Source organism: Manis pentadactyla, chromosome 3 (assembly GCF_030020395.1).
Source record: "Manis pentadactyla isolate mManPen7 chromosome 3, mManPen7.hap1, whole genome shotgun sequence".
NCBI classification, from domain to species: Eukaryota; Metazoa; Chordata; class Mammalia; order Pholidota; family Manidae; genus Manis; species Manis pentadactyla.
The window spans coordinates 213865093-213881784 of NC_080021.1; the positions used below are offsets into that span (position 1 = coordinate 213865093).

At 44.3% G+C, this 16692-nt stretch overlaps 1 protein-coding gene across 5 annotated transcripts in view; it reads left to right on the forward strand.

Annotated features, from left to right (window-relative positions):
• GARNL3 (GTPase activating Rap/RanGAP domain like 3) overlaps positions 1-16692 on the forward strand; it is a 134333-nt gene that overhangs the window by 58185 nt on the left and 59456 nt on the right. For all 5 annotated transcript variants that reach the window (XM_036913885.2, XM_036913886.2, XM_036913887.2 and 2 more), the window contains 2 exons: positions 12573-12672; positions 14194-14312. In XM_036913885.2, the coding sequence (XP_036769780.2) occupies positions 12573-12672; positions 14194-14312 (219 nt within the window). The remainder of the gene's footprint in view (positions 1-12572; positions 12673-14193; positions 14313-16692) is intronic.

Below are 16692 nucleotides of genomic sequence, written 5' to 3' on the forward strand. Positions count from 1 at the left end.
AGAAGCTGCACCGTGATGAGAGCCCCTGTGGTAGAGCAGAGAGCAACCGAAGTCTTGCCTCATTGCCTAAATGGAGCCCAGGAAGAGGTCAGCAGAGCTCTTCAGAGCTTTGCTCCGAGCAGACGGGAAGGGGAAATGCCCTTACTCTCTCTACGGCAGGTGATAATAATAGGGTGATGCATGCGGCTTAACCGATCTCTAATAACACCAGGTAGGCACAGGAAGGTGGTGTGGTGTGCCAGCAGTGGGGCCAAAGGAAAATTCACAGCCATGACACCCGTTGTCACTGGCCCCAGGCCCCCAGCTCTGGTCAGCTTGGCACTGCCGAATGAGCAACCCAGAGCCCAGGAGAGGGAGATGCAGAAACTTCTGCAGTTAACACCTGTCGCCTTTGTTTAGAGACAAGCACAGGAAGGGAGGCCATTGCCATCCACCACGATTTGGGCCCAGGCCCTCTCTCCGGGCTCTCCTGCTCGTCCACGCTGCAGGCTGTGGGGACTCACCTTGCTTTCTTCTTTAGAACACTGCCCACTCTGTCCCTTGGGGTCTCCCTGAAAACTGCAGAGTGTGGTGTAAGCCCCCCAGTCTTTTCTTCTCTGCTGTCTCTCTGAGAGGTAGCCCATCGCAGTGCCTGGGCACCCCCAGTTTTGGAGTCAGTGAGCCTGGGTTCAAGTTCCTGCTCCCCACCTCCTAGTCTTATGACCCTAGGCAAGTAATGCAGCCTTCCTGAGCCTCAGTTTCTTTATCTATTGTGCCTCAGGATTATTGCAAGGATTCAGGGAGTTGAGCTTGAAGAGCTGTTAGCACGATGCCCAGCACACAGTAAGCACTCAGTGCGACCGCTGCATTAGTATGATGGCTGTTGTTACCCTAAGTCATGCTTATTGCCAGTCTTGCCCTCCTGAGCACCTCCTTAATCCAATTCCTGGTGAAGAGCTATGGACTGAACTCGAAAGGCCAGAGCATTTGGAAAGTTGCAGCTCACCTTCACCTTTGGCTGCACTTTGCACAGGTGTTCACTCAGACATGGTACCCTCACCGCTGCTCTGTGAGGCAGAGGCAGGCGGACCCATCTTGGGCCAGACCTCTGAATAGGTGCCCACATACTTCTTGTCCCGAATGATGTCAGCTGACCCACATAGAAGGAACTCCCAGGGAAACTGGCTTCTGAAGCTTGGAAACAGCGCTCTTTAAATGGCCCAGCTCCTGAGATGAGACAGTCTTACCAGGCAGCCAGTCTTGTCCCAGGAGCAGAGTCCTCATTTTCCAGTGCTCAGAAGCTAGCAGTTGCCATGCTGTTTCTACTTGGAGAACCTAAGTACCAGAGACCCCAGAGATTGCTGCACCTCAAGACATCCTTCTGCCACCAAAATTTTGCAGAACTTCAGCCAGGCCCGAAATGAACACACTGTCCTGGACTTTCCCCACCCAACGTTAGCACAGTTCTGACCCTGCCAGAACCATTGTCTAGAGGAAATCACCCCTCCTAAGAGAGACAGAAGTGGAGCCTTCATGTGGTCCTAGGATCACCACGTGCTCTGGTCGTCACACACTGCTCACCTGGCCGTGTCACCTGGCCCTGCCATATGCCAGGAGACATGTCTGTGAGCTGGTCAGGGATCACAAGTCACATATGGAGGATCATGATCAGGAGTGGCTCCGGAGTCAGACTGCCTGGCCTCACGCTGTGACTCCACAACTCACCGGCACTGTGGCCGTGGGCAGGTCACTTAACTTCCTCAGAACCATTTGGTGGTTATTGGTTTCACGAGTCACTGTGGTCTGTTGTGTTCAGCGCACAGTCCCGTCTCGGATTGCTTCTCTGGGAAATATGCTATCAAGGCTCAAGTACTGTTTCCAGTTTGGTTTCTACTGCAGCCCCTGAGCGGGAGCATTGGAGCGCCCTGGCTGTGTTTAATACTGATGGTCTGCAGTTAAAAGCCTCTGGCCAGTGTTAATGTACAGCCTGATAGAAGACCTCAGAGGAACGCAAGACTCAGAGGGAAGAACAGTGGTTTGCTCTGATTTAGTTAAAGCAGTTAATGCATTAAAAGGATCAATATAGCTGCCTAAAATTTTTCAAATCCATGGACAAATTGCAAAGCAATTTCACTATTAGGTTATTTTCCCTTTTACTATCAAGCTTTAAGAGTTCCTTATACAATATAGATACTCGACCCCTACCAGACACATGATTTTCAAAAATTTTCTCCCCTTCGGTAGGTTGCCTTTTCACTTTCTTGGTTGTGCCCTTTGAAGCATGGAAGTTTTTTAATTTGATGATGTCTGGTTCATCTATTGTTGCCTCCTTTGCTTGTGCTTTTCATGTCCTACCTAAGAAACCATTGCCTCATCCAAGGTTGCTGGGTCACTTTTTATAGTGACTGTTCCCTCAAGGGAATGTCAGGTTTGCCTTTTATTGCTTTAAACTTAGTCAGTATAATGGTGCTATCATCTGTGACTGATAATTTCAGTATGTGAAGTGATTTGCGGCGGCTACCTGTTGTTTGATTTTTCTCCTGGCACATGCTTCTCGTGTCGTTTCTCTGTGCTTGGCTACCTAACTCTGTGCTGTTTGTTGTTCTTGAAAAAGAATTTTTAGGAAGAATAGGAGGCCTAGGATGAGTTGCCTTTTGGTAAGGAATGTGATATTGTGATTTAAAATAAGAAATATATATTTGGCCTTTGTCCCCATTCCTGGCACTGAATTCCTAAATTCCTGATTTAGGAAAATTAGAAAAAATATTTAATTTAGAAAAATTTCTGCCTAGGAAAATTTTCAATTTAAGTCAAATTAATTTGAATTAAAACTTTTAATTTAGAATATTTTTAATCCTGATTTAGAAACAAATTCCACATTCCTAAAACCCTTGGAGTTGCACAAATGATGTCTTCCCGAAGGCGTCTTTGTTATGTTAAGGAGTGACTTTTGGAAAGCCTCTAGGCCACCTAAGGATGGGGGCTGGTCACCAGAGGAACCAAAGGCAGGATCCCAGCTGTGGAGCTTTCAGCCCTACCAGCCGGGCGGGAAGAGGGGCTGGAAAATGAGTGCATTTGCTGAGGACCAGCGATTTCATCAGTCATGCCTGCGAATGAAGCCTCCATAAAAACCCAAAGGGTAGAAGAGCTTCTAGTTTGGGAAACACGTGGAGATTTGGGAAGAGTGACGTGCTCAGAGAGCACGGAAGCCCTACGTCCCTTCCCACGTGCCTTGCCCTCTGCATCTCTTCTCCCAGCTGCTCCTGAGTTATGTCCTTCTGTAATAAATCAGGAACCTCGCTGTAAAATGTTTCTCTGAGTAACGTGAGCCACTCTAGCAAATTAATCAAACCCAAAGAGGGAGGTCATTGGAACCCCAATCTGTGGCCAGTTGGTCAGAAGCACAGATGACAATCTGGACTCGAAATGATCATCTGAAGTTGTAAGGTGGGGGCCGCTGGGGTTAGGGCAGCCTTGTAGGACTGAGCCCCTAACCTGTGAGGTCAGATGCCGTCTCCAGTGTGGGAATTGCGCTGAACTGTAGCACATCGCAGCTGGTGTGGGAGGATTGGCTGGCAGAGTGGGGAAAAATCATGTATTGGAATTGGTGTCAGAATCGAAGGAGGATTTGGATTTTCCTTTGCCAGACAATTTTAAAATAAATCCCCAGGGTGAGAAGTTTTAAGTCGCTAAGGTGATGTAGAAATGGTGCCACCAATTCACGTGAAGGCTGGCTTGTGGTCAGAGCATCCCAGAGATATGCCCGCCTGTCAGGCCATTCCCTCGGCACTCCTCATCCACAGGACCATCTCAGCCAGGCCGAGCGCAGGTGATGCAGGGTGAGTAAAGACTGCTGAGGTCCCTGCCCTCCTGGGCTCACAGGCAGGCAAGGAGAGAAGTCAGTAAGTAACACAGACACACAGGATGATAGCAAACTTCGGCAGCTGCTGTGGGAAAGCACATGGGGTTCATGGTGCAGAGTACCAGGAAGAGCCCTGCTTAGGATGGTCGGGAAAGGCCTCACCAGGGATGTCACCAGGTGGCCAAGGCCTCTGACCAGTGCATCTCAGGCTGTTTGTAGTGAAGGGCCTGTTTTTTTTATCACCTATCTGTTGCATAATTCTGTGTGGTCCTACTATGTGTGGCCAGTATGCAGCAGCCCCTTCATGCAGCTCACCACCAAATTCAGTAACACCCAGATTGGTCTGGACTCCGTTTAAGGAAATGAATCCACTGAGCATATTATGCTCAGGGGTCACAGTAATGTCAGATTGCTTATTCAAGTTCCTAAATGCCCACTCTCCATTGCTGTGCACTTTGCTACGGACTGGTAGGCAGTCTACAGATCAGCACCTTTCCGTGGGCCACATCTTACTGCCTTAGAGTTCATCTAGGCCAGTCCCCGGCCCAGGGCACGAATCCCCACATTCGCCACAGTCGGCCCCTCTGTCCCTGCTTGAGTTGATCTGCAGTCATGGGAAACTCGCTGCCCTTGACAGGTTTTTTTCCTCTGAACACCAAACAATTCTGATACCAACTGAGGGTCCTACAGTTCAACTCAATTCTGACACCAGCTACCTGGATTTAGTCCCACAGGAGCGTCCTCACATCAGTCACCGGTCACGAGTACCAAGCCCCCAGTTGGCTACAAAGTCAGGGGTTCCTACGACCCCCCTTCTCAGGGTCAGTAATTTGCTAAAATGGATCACAGAACTCAGAAAAGCACTTTACTTACTCTCATCAGTGTATTATAAAGGGCACAACTCAGGAATGGCTGAATAGAAGATGCGCAGGGTGAGCTAAGGAGTGGGGATGGGAGCGGGGAGCTCCCACGCCCTCTCTGGGCACCACCCTCCCAGCAACTGGACTCGTACACCAACTGGGAAGCTCCTGAACCCCGTCCTATAGGATTTTATGGAGGTTTCATCACATAAGCATGACTAATCAAATCATTGGCCATTAATAACTAACTCAGCCTCCAGCCCCTCTTCTCTCCAGAGGCTTCAGGGCATGGCTTCCAGTTACAAGCTTCTAATCAAGGCTTGGTCTTCCTTGAGACCAGCCCTATTCTGAGGCTATGTAGAAACCCCCTAAGAGGTGCCTCATTAGAACAAAAGATGCTCCTCACACCCTTATCTCTCAGGAAATCCCAAGAATTTTAGGAGCTCTGTGCCAGGAACCAGAGACAAACACCAAATATGTATTTCCCATTAGAGCACATCCCTAAAGCAGTTAATTCCATTTTCAGACCCTCTAATTGCTAGAAAGTTCTTTTCAGTATTATCTGTCCATATTTTCCACTCAGTTCCTATTCCCATTCTCTGTAGCCCGTGGTGTAAGGCTGGGCCCTCTTCAACACGGGAGGCCCTCGTGCATTTCAGACAGCAGCTGTGTTTCTCCCAGGATGTGGACTCTGTTCCGCTCACCCACACCACTTCCCCTGGACATATGGGAGGTTGTTAATGAACCTGTTAAACTGAGCGCTCAGAGCCGCACTCAGGGCTGCAGGCGTCCCCTACAGCCAGAGCGTAGAGCAGGCATGCCCCCTTCCTTGCTAAGCACCCTCTCCAACATTTTCATGAAGTTCAGTGATTCATTAGGGACCTGCAATACGCCACCCCCTCCCGACCCCAGTTTTTTTTCCTATGTGCTGTTATTTTAGCTATGAGGTGGCATCTTGGTGTAGCAGAGACAGTTTGGAGTCAAACAAACCTGGGTTCAGACCCCAGTCCTATCACTTACCAATTTATGATTCAACATCTCTGAGACAATTTCCTTGTGGGTCAAGTGGGTACAGATTTCTGGCCCTCCCCTTCCTATACTTATGCAGTTTGGATTTATACCTAAATGCATGATTGTGCATTGTCCACACTGACGTTAATCTCATGAGTATGTCCGATAATTGCTAATTGTCAAAAGTTGTTTTAACATCTTGATTCTGTCACCTGGTCTGTTAGCTAACCACTGAGAAGCCTCACATTACCTTCAGGTGTGCTTCTCCTGCCATCTGTGTGCTCACTCAGATTAGTAATTAAAATGAGTGTGACCCTCGGGTGGATCCCCGGAGCCCTCCCATACAGCTCACTTGTATGTATCAATTAGTGTACAGTGGAGCAGAGGGCATAATCTTTTAGCTTCCTACATACCTATCTTCCTCTGCAGGGGAGGATCCCCTCATATACTGTTGGGGGAGATGTAAATGGATACACTCTTTTGCAAGGGCAATTAGCAATAATTAAAAATGTGTGCTATTTGGCCAGCAGTTCTGCTAGGATGTGTATTGTTGCATTATTTAAAATAGAAAAAAAAAATACCTGGGAACAACCTCAATTTCCTTCAGTAGAGGGATAGTTACAAAAGTTATGATATATTTATACAATGGAATGCTTAGTAGCTGTTAGAAAGAATGAGGTAAAGGCATATGTAATGCCATAGAAAAACATTTAAGATACATTTAGCTATCAAACCAACTTGCAGAATGATTGAATAGTATCATCCCATTTCCTTAAAAACAAAAGATAAATGTGCTTGTCAATGTACAAGAAAGTTTCCAAAGGACACCCATGAATTTAATAGTAATGCTTCTAGAGAATGGGAATGGGAGGTCAGGCAAGAAGTTGGAGAACTTTAACTTGACACTTTAGCCCCCTATCACTGCTTCCATATTTTACATGTCTATCCTCAACTGGAGTGCTTAATTTTTTTTTTAAATCAATGTAACTGTTAAAAAGAACCAGGTAAATCTATGTGTACTGACTTACACATATTTCTAAGATATTTTCTGTAGTGAAAAAAACAAGCTTCAGTGTAATATCTGCGCTACTGTCCCATTTATGAAAACAAATTGACCATGTATACGTGTTATGAATATACATATATTCATGTGTATGTGAAGTATGATTTGTATGTGTATATATAAAGTTAACACATCCTTATAAGTTCATAAAAAGACCTGGGACTATCTAAATCAGCCTGGGAAAGAAAGTAGACTGGGGCAGAGAGAAAAGGGTTTTAATTTTTGTGTAGTTTGACATTTTTCAACCAGCTTATATTTATATTTGCAACTCAAAAATTTTTTAGTTTATTTTTTTAAATCCATCTTTTTTACCGCCAGTGTTCTCCCAGCCATTTAACCTAGAAACTGAAGTCCATTTAACTGCATTCATTGGCTAACTGAACTCAGTCTAGTAAAGACTGACGAATCACGGCATTGCATAACACTGTGGGTGTCACTTGTAGTCTGAATTGTTTGCGCTGTGTGGATTCCCTGATTAATGTCAAACCTTAGAGAACATTCAGATAAAATGAAAGTATGGATTTTGATAAAATTTTCCTTAAAATATCCTGGCCAGATTCAGTCTTCCTCCTTCACATCCCCCAAGTGTAAATGGGATTAAAGGACAATGACAGCAACGAGGAGCTTTTGTGCGCTTTGGAATTTGACGTAGAAATGATTCAGGATCCCTTAGTCTCAGGACTCAGCACTGTGGGCGTGTACAGGCATGTCGCAGCGTAGAAGAATTTCAGTTTATTACTCCCCAGAACACCTCTTAGCAAATGGTTATCTAAAAGGGCATAAAATAGTGTAGGTGTTTGCCATGTTGAACTTCAGTTGTCTGGAAAATGTGCTCATCAGAATATTTCCTCCTAACTTTCTTGTTGATATAAAAAAAATGATCTGTTGCTGGTGTCACTATCACCTACTGTGCTGTAGATGAAGTCCGTCTCTGAAATCCTCTGTAAAATACATCATACTTAAAATAGGATTTATTGCAAAATTAAAACCATAATTAGGTACTATTACACCCACTCCAGAACTGCTCCAATTAAAAGGACTGAAATGCCAAGAGTTGGTCAGATATGTGGAGCAACTAGAAGGCTCATATTCGTTGCTTAAAGTGGAAAGTGGTGCATCCATCCCCTTTGGAAAAGTGTTTGGCAGGACCATCTAATGCTGAACATCTGCATCCTCTGTGTCCCAGGATGTATACCCAACAGAAGTGACTGCTTGTGTCCGCCAAAGAGCCACAGGTGTGTTCATAATGACTTTATTCTTAATAATCAAAAACTGGAAACAATCCATACGGCCATTGACTGAAGGATGCATACATAAATGCTGGTGTTCATACCGTGGACTGCTACACGGCCACAGGAAAGACTGAACTACCACCGCACCCACAAGGATGAATGTCACAGAATTAATGTTGAAGGACAAAAAGCCTGACTCACACGAATACCCACAGTACGATTTCATTTCTACGAAGTTCAAGAGCAGGTAAAGCGAATCCATGTTGATGCAAGTCAGGATCATTACCTTTCGGAGTGTGACTGTGTGTTGACTGGGAGAATGAACTAAGGCATCTTCTGCGGCACTGAAAATATTTTCTATCTTGATCCAGGTAGTGGTTACAGGGTGTATATATTTTAAAAATCATTTAACTATTCACTTATGATTTGTGCCCTTGACTGTCCACTTCTCCTTACCATCAGAAATAGGCTCCTGGGCAGAGGGTGTTTTTTTGGTTTTCTGAGGTTTTTCCTTAGTCTCCATTTCTTTTCTCGGTTTCTGCCTATATTCTCCTCTCTGCACCTCATCACATGTGCTTTTAGCAAGGAACGAGAAGTGCCTGGCTCTGCTTCTTTGGTGTTGGGTGTGTTCCCCCGTGTCAGCTAAGGATTCAGTGAAGATGAACATTAAGTAGGTAATTCTGGGCTCATTAAGGAAAGAACTCCTAATCGACAGTCTGTTCTCCCTAGACGCAATGTGGCGCGCCCCTTGCCAGAGTCCGTCTCTCCCCTGAGGTGCGGCTCTGAGGGCTGCCTCTTGCCCCCCACCCTCCCCACCGTATTGCTCCATTCTGCAGTTGCCAGCATCCAACCTCTGGGAGGGGAGAGGGCAGGCTCAGTGCTTCAGAAAGTCTGGAGTGTGGGGGCCATTTTCTATGCCTTTGAACCCTCTTGGTAGTCTGTGAGGCCTGTAGACCCCTTCTCAGAACAGGGCTCTTGTTTTTTCAATATATGAAACAAAATATATGCGATTACAAAGGAAAACAGTTGTGTTGAAATAGTTATCAAAATGATGTTTTAAACCTAATTTGTGATATAGGAATGTATATGCGTTTTTATTAGTACGTTAGATTAACCCAGCAGCAGGTCTCATCACTTGTAATTCTGGACGGTGACAATTATAAACAGTGTTTCAAGAGATCTGCTATCACTATAATGAATTCTGAAAATTTCTGTGATTTGTTTTGGTGACATGGTTTCCAGGGCTGTTCATCCTACCGCAGTTCTTTACATACATTCATAACTGAAAGAAACACTACATTTTAGTTAGAAGTTAGAGAAAATAAAGGTTTTGTGCGGTTTTTTGTTTTTGTTGTTTTTGTTTTTGCTTCATCCAAGTTGATGCCCTCCCTGGATTTTTAGAAACCCTGGTGTAGAAAACTGAATCTCAGTGGGAGTTCAGTGTTCATCAGAATCATGTCGGAGGCTTGTGAAATCAGATTCTAGGTCCTTACCCACAGAAGAGGAGGGCTAGAATGGGCCCACAGGTGAACCATTCAACAAATTTAGAAGCATAAGCTAAGGTCTGGAGCTGCCCCGTGAAAGAAACCTCTCTGGGCCATGCAGTCTTGGAGGCTTGAGAAGATTAATGTCCTGGTGACTCAAGAGTGAGTCCCCTCCCCAGGCTCGGCGATGCTTTCTAGGATCTAGGGCCTTGGGACCATGGCACCAGCCCCTGTGACGGGCTATGGCCAGCTGCCTTGGCTGGACCCCACTAAGTCCAGTCAGCTGATGTCTGAGGCTGGCTGCTAGACCCCTGGCTCCTGCCGTGGCTGCATGCTGCCTGGGTGGCGTGGTGGGAGGCACTATGGGCCAGCACCGCCAGTGGTTTATGGTTATAAAATGAATAGCTGTTGATGATGAATCATCCCGAAATTCTACAAGGAACAAGATCCAATTATATGCTCTTCTTGAATTACACCAAAAGGTCAAACCTAAGAGGCAGCATCTTGAGCAGGCGATCAACATTAATATCACCCATGAGAGACAAACGGATGTCTTGAAATATGATAAGCTGAGAAGGACAAACATCACTTAGGTAGTATTCTGACCAGATATGCGTCACCTGACTCTAATCATGGGGAAGCATCAGACAAACGCAAAATGAAGAGTGCTTTATTTTACAAAAGAAGAGGGGGGGGGTGTGCTGCATTCTTCAACCACGTCGGTGTCATAAAGAAAGTCTGTGGAAATGTTCCAGATTAAAGGAGTCTAAAAAGATATGACAACTAAATGATCTTGTACTCAAGTTCGAAAATACTTTAAGTAACATTGGTGAGCCAATTGACAAAATAGGAATAGATCGTAGATTAAAGTATCATGTCAGTGTTCAATTTACAGAAGTTAATAAAGCTGTATTGCAGCTATGTAAGATGATGTTCCTATTCTTGGGAAATACACACTGAAGTATTTGGGATTGTAGGAAAAGTGAAGGTTCCTATGGCCAGGATTCTCACCTGGCCCTGGTCGGCTTACTCACTACATGCATGTGGGCAATACGTTGTTATTGATTCTATATAAAGAGCCCCGCCCCGTGCTCCAGACTGCACAGCAGCATGGCTGCAGGAGAGCAGAGGCTGGAGTGGTGGGAGCCCAAGGACAGAGACTGGGGATGGCTGTGGGGGGCGGAGAGGCCCAGAGGCAGAGGCAGAGGCCAGCTTGCTGCGTGCTGACTTGCTCTGAGTGGGCGGGATTCTAGTGATTGACCTGCCACTGTGGGAATAAAGTTGGGTATAAGCTCTTTCACCCCAGGAATGTTCCACTGTCATTTTTTCGGTCTCGTTGAATCCATAGTAAACTTGTTCGGGGCTGAAACCCATTGGCAAGACAGGGATAAAGGGCTACTATCTATGCATCTTAGTCTTAAGTTGTTCAAAAGAAACTGTGTGTGGAGAGAGAGCGCGTATTGAACAAATGTGTAAGTGGGGTGAAGTGTTAGCAGTGGATGAATCTGGTAAAAGTGATAAGGTGCTCTTTGCACTCTTCTTAGTCTTGCAACTTTTATGTAAGTTTAAAATTATTGCCAAATAAAAATTCATGTGTGTGTATATGTATATATGTATGTGTGCGTATGTAACTGATCTTTAAAAACTGAAGAAAACCCTATAAAAATATATAATTCAGAGAAACTTGAACTTTATTCCTGGATAGATTAAAAACATACAAAAGGACCAGAAGATGGTGTAATGGTTAAGATTTTTTAAAAGTAAAAAAAAAATCCCGGAAATTGGAACTGATTTCAGTTTTAGCTCCTCTACTATTACCTCTGCAACCTTAGGCAACGTACTTAAACTTTCTATGCCCCTATTTCCTCATCTGAAAGTAGGAGGATAAGGTAGAATCTGTCTGATAAAGTGAGTGGAGATACATGAAGATAATGCATACAGAGCCCTTGGCCTAGTACTTGACACATAGAGCTTTTGATGAGTGTCATTATTTCCAGAACAATGAGAAAGACAGAAAGCACCCTAATCCACTTTATAAAATAATATAACCCTGACAGCATGACAGAAACGCATAACAAAAAAGAAACCTACATCTCCATCTCTCTAACAGATAGGATACAGAGATCATGTTTTTAGATCCCACAGTGTATCAAAAGAATACTCTGTACCACAACCTAGTAGGGTGGGTGTATTCCGGAAATCTAAGCGCCATTCAGAGTCAGAAGAGCTAGGAGTATGACTCGTTACATTACTGTGATTTCCCCCCACTTAACCTATTCTCTCAATAGTTGCCAAAAACAGCTTTCAGCAAAAGTCGATGTTCATTCCTGAGAAAAGCCTCGTTGAAAACTTGGAATTGAAGGAAACATCTTCAATGTGATAAAGAAGCTGACCACAGACATCTAGTAAATCACTAAAGGCGTGTCAGAGTCCAAAAAGTATGTTCCAGTAGTCTGTCCCATTCACATGGCACAATGTCAGTCGAACTTCAGACTGTATATTCAGTGTGATTCCATTTCGGGAAGAAAAATACATGTGTATGTGCACGTAGGAAAAAAAATTAGAGGAAATCATACCAAATCACTAATAATGATTATCTTTGGATAGAGGATTCCGATTATTCATCATGTTTATCCATATTTTTCCATATTGAGCTATTTTGTGATGTATTTTTTAAAGTTCTACAAAAAATAGGAACTCAAGGTGCTTCAGAGATGTGTTCCAGGTGCAGTGTGCCTGCTACAGGGCTGGCAAACAGAAGGAGCCATGCCTCTAGGGGGCACCCGCTCCCAACTATCGTGGAAGCTTCCGTCCAGGAAGGGAAGAAACCTGATACGTTAGGAGTCGCTGAACTCCCTCCCTGGTCGCTTGGTTCATTCTCCTACACTCCAAGGACCTCTAGCATGCTTCTGGGATGTGAACGTAGACTGGGTGTCGTTTCTAATGAGAGCATAGAGTTCCAGCCCTGTTTGTACGCTTTTAACAATGACTTTTCTGGTTCTTTGGCCTCTAGGTCATTGCCAGCTTCTTGTTTAACTTTCTGAATGAGCCTCTTAATGACACAGCTTTGTTCCTCTACAGAATGCCGCTGCTCTGCCAGGTACTTGGCGAAGAACAGACGTGCACTTAGAGAACCCAGAATACCACACCAGGTGGTATTTCAAGTATTTTTTAGGACAAGGTAATTATGCCCTGTGGTGGTTGGGAAGAAAGGGTATCCAAAATGAAAAGTAGCATTGCTGGGATTCCTGGTCCCTTGGATGTGTGAAACCAACCAGTTTAGGGACACCAGTGTCAGGGCAGTGGTTAGTTTTGTGGATTTGAGGGTTTGATTTGATTCAGTCTCAGCTCCAGTTTTCTCATTTTGTTTGTTTTGTTTTAGATTTGTTTTTGTTTGTTTGTTTTGTCCCTGAGGAGTTAGAGTTAAAGGGGATTAGATAATCTAAATGAGTGATTTGAGATATAAGAAGAATTTGCAAGGTGGAAAACAACTTTAGACTTCACAAGGCAAGTGCCCCATCTATTGTGGGTTTTGAACACAGGGCAATGAGGAAAAGAAATGGTTCGCTGAGCCCCTGAGCGGCATTATGTACTGTCTGCTCTGGCGACAAGTACTTATTTATCACCTGCCATATGCCAGACAGTGTGCACTAGCAGAGGCCGTCCGTGGAGACTAGAGAATGGATTTGAATCCTGGTTCTGCCCTTATTAACCACAGGCCCTTATACTAGTAACTCTCCATTTCCCTGACACTTAATTTCCTTCTCTGTAAAGTGGGATACTACTATTACATACTTAGTAGGTCGGAACAGAAATGTCAACGAGATATGCAGGGAAAACCCTAAGCCTGATGCCTGGCGCATAGCAAAAGCTCAGTCGTTAATAAGCATGTACATTTACAGTGCAGGGCTCAAGTGAGCATGTACAGAAAGGTGGAAAACAGGAGTGTGGCTATTGACAGAAGGTATCGGGAATGGAAGAGTAATCAGTATTGCAGGATTAGACATGAGCTAGGTAAATTGCTCCTCGGGCTGATGCATTTGCTTGTAGAAGATGTGATGCTTAAGTTATAAAATGAGAGTGATCAGACTCAAATGACATCTTTTAAAAATCCTGATACCGTATTATTCCAAGAGGCTCACTTATTTGGCAAGGCGTATTTCAGTATAAAATTAGTGGAAAAGTTGTCATCTTCCCAAATGCTTGAAGCACGGTGCCCAGAGCAGTGATGACTTAGAGAAAAACGGTGCCGTCGGTTTGGATGCCCTCAACTGGCTTAAACAATGGGGGACATAACAAGAAACTCAGAGGTGGGGCAGGATCCAGGGTCAGTGAATTCAGAGGCTCAGTGATGCCATCAAGGCTGGCCATCCTCGGGGTCACAAGATGGTTGCAGAACTGCAGGCATCACTTCTAGATGCCACCACATCCAAAGGAAAGAGACCATCTTCAGGAGTAGGGAACTTTTCCAGAAACCCCTTGAAATGCCACTCCTGTCACATTTTCATTCCTGAACCAATCATTGGCAGGGAGAATGGAAGTGCATGGTTAGTATAGAGTGATCAGGTTCTACCCTGAGCTGGATTTGGGGTTATTGTGCCGTGATCAGGTGGGAAGGGCTGGATGCCTGCAGTGGCTACAGCTGCCAGTGCCTGGAAGCACCAGTTGCATTTTCACTCTTCTAAACTTGTTTCTTTTCCAGTCCATCAGAATTACATTGGAAATGATGCAGAGAAGAGCCCCTTCTTCTTATCTGTGACCCTCTCTGACCAAAACAATCAGCGTGTCCCTCAATACCGTGCGATTCTTTGGAGGAAAACAGTAAGTGACTGGCTTGCATCTGGAGTTTCATCACCACTCCAGAATTTAATAGTGCCATTGGCAGAGGGGCTTGGGTAAGCCTCTTCGATGAGGTTCTTGGAGTTTGGATATTTGGGGCTATACTGTTCAGAGAGGAGACCATCAGGCTCTGGTTTAACAGCAACTTCTCCCATATAAGCCACTAGTTAGACAAAGCCATTTCCCTCAGTCTTTGGCCCATGAAATAGGCCATAGATTGGTTATATTTTACAGTGTTGACCTTAGCTATTACTAATACTGAAAGTGATGAACCAGCCCACCTTCAACGCAAAGAAACAAAAACTTACTGGAAGAATTTAATACTGTTACATGGGTACAGCCCTGGGGTGCTCCCGAGTCCATGAGTCACTCAGTCAGCCACTGAATCAGCTGTGCTAGAGTTTCTTTGAGGCTTAGCCCTTTAGTCAATTTCATGAGGTAGAAAACTAGCTCTAGACTTAGACAAGCACCCCTGTGCATGGTGGGGTCTGAATGCTCAGCAGAAGGCCAGCCCTTCCAACTCAGCAATGCAGATCTTTCTTAGCTCAGGAAATTTTTCTTTTGTTATGTTCATTATTGTTAATTCTTTTCCTGTTTTCTGTTCTTTTTCTAGTAATGCTTATATTTGATCTGTCTCGTCTTTTACATTTTCTCATTATTTTCTTCTCTTGTTTTTTTTTTCTTTTTTCTTTGCTTCTCAGAGAATTTTTTCAGAGACAGTGTGGACTCTGGAAAAAGCAAAAGGTTTGGAGTTAAGCAAATTAGGGTCAAATTACCTCAATAACACTCATTCATGTGAATTTGAGAAAACTGCTTATGCCCTTGGAGACTCCATTTTCTTCTTTGTAAAATGGGGAAAGTTCTGGGTACGGCTCACAGGGTGATAAGGACTAAATAGATTACACTAAGTGAGATCTTGTTGGAAAATCCCCATTTACCCAGACTGCTTAGATGCCTGAGGACAGAACATATTACTCTTGAATCAGTGCATACAGTGTATAATTAAAAAGCAATAAAATAAATCACACTTAGAAAATTTGATTCTTACTAGTTGGTGGTCTCACTTCATGGGTACATTTATTGAAATCCAATATTTAAACAATGGCAGGCTGATTTTTATCTCTGCTACAGAGTATATAAAAAATTGCCATGCTAGATCTTTTTGGGGAAGAAAGAACACAGAAACTTAAAAAACAGTAATTTTTTATACACACACATTTGCATGCATGCATGCATATAGAGCAATACAGTAGCAACTTCAAAAAAGCTTAGAATTTCTAGGAACCACTACAGAGTCAACTGTGGGTAGGAACCTTTGATGATGATTGAAAGTAGGAATAGAAATAACAATAAAATTTACCATTTATTGAGTACTTACTATAAGCAAGATACTACACTAAGTCTTCCAAATGCATTATCCCAGTAGATATTATTGCAGGTTAGGGATGTTAAATGACACAGCCAGGGCCATATGCTGTGGCAGTATCCAGGGCTGCATGCTGGGCTGTCACAACTGTAATAATTAATTCTATATGTAATTCTTTGACTTGTGCTGTCTATTCTCTAGACTGTGAGCTCCATGAAAATAGGGGGTATGACTGCTTTGTTCTCAGTGTGCCCACCACCTAGTCCAGGACCTGGCACACAGAAGGAGCTGGATAAATATTTATTGAATGAATTAATGAATGACACCAAAGTCCAGCTTGACCTGTGTGCTGTGCTACCTCTCTATACATAACATTCCAGGGTATGTTTCAGAAACTTTTCTTTTGTTAGGCAGGTTTAAGGTAAAAATCTGATGTAAAACAGAGTTCTACCTGCCTGGTGAGTAATTTCCTGCAGAGAAGTTTTGGGGCTGGCCCCTCTCCCCGCGTCACTGCATTGGGGTCAGTCCTGCCATCACCCCAGCCGCACTGAAGCAACGCTTATGCACCGGCCTGAGAAGATACTGCTGGGAACTCCGGCCGGCTCTCCCCAAGGGCATGCATGATGGTCTTTCTTGCTCTTCACTTACTGAGAAGTGATCATGCCTCGTCCAAAACCTCTTCTGCGCCAGGAAGGCTATTTTCAGGCTTTCTTCTTTTCTTATTTTATGTTTGCTAATTACAGTACTCCAGTCTCCCTGGTTTAAATATTCTCTTTGGATGACCCTGCCTCTTTTGGGCAAATAATTAGTCTTTCCAAATTCTTTCTCCTCCCCCAGCTCCTGTTGCAGTTGATATTTGGGTGCCTAGAGAGAAGGTGAATGAGACCTCATAGTGGCAGGAGAAGAGGACCTGGGATCCACCTGGGGCCCTCTGGGTTTCTTCTGGTTTCTGTTGGGGGGCCGATCTGGCCTCAGACTCAAAATCTTTGAGCTGTA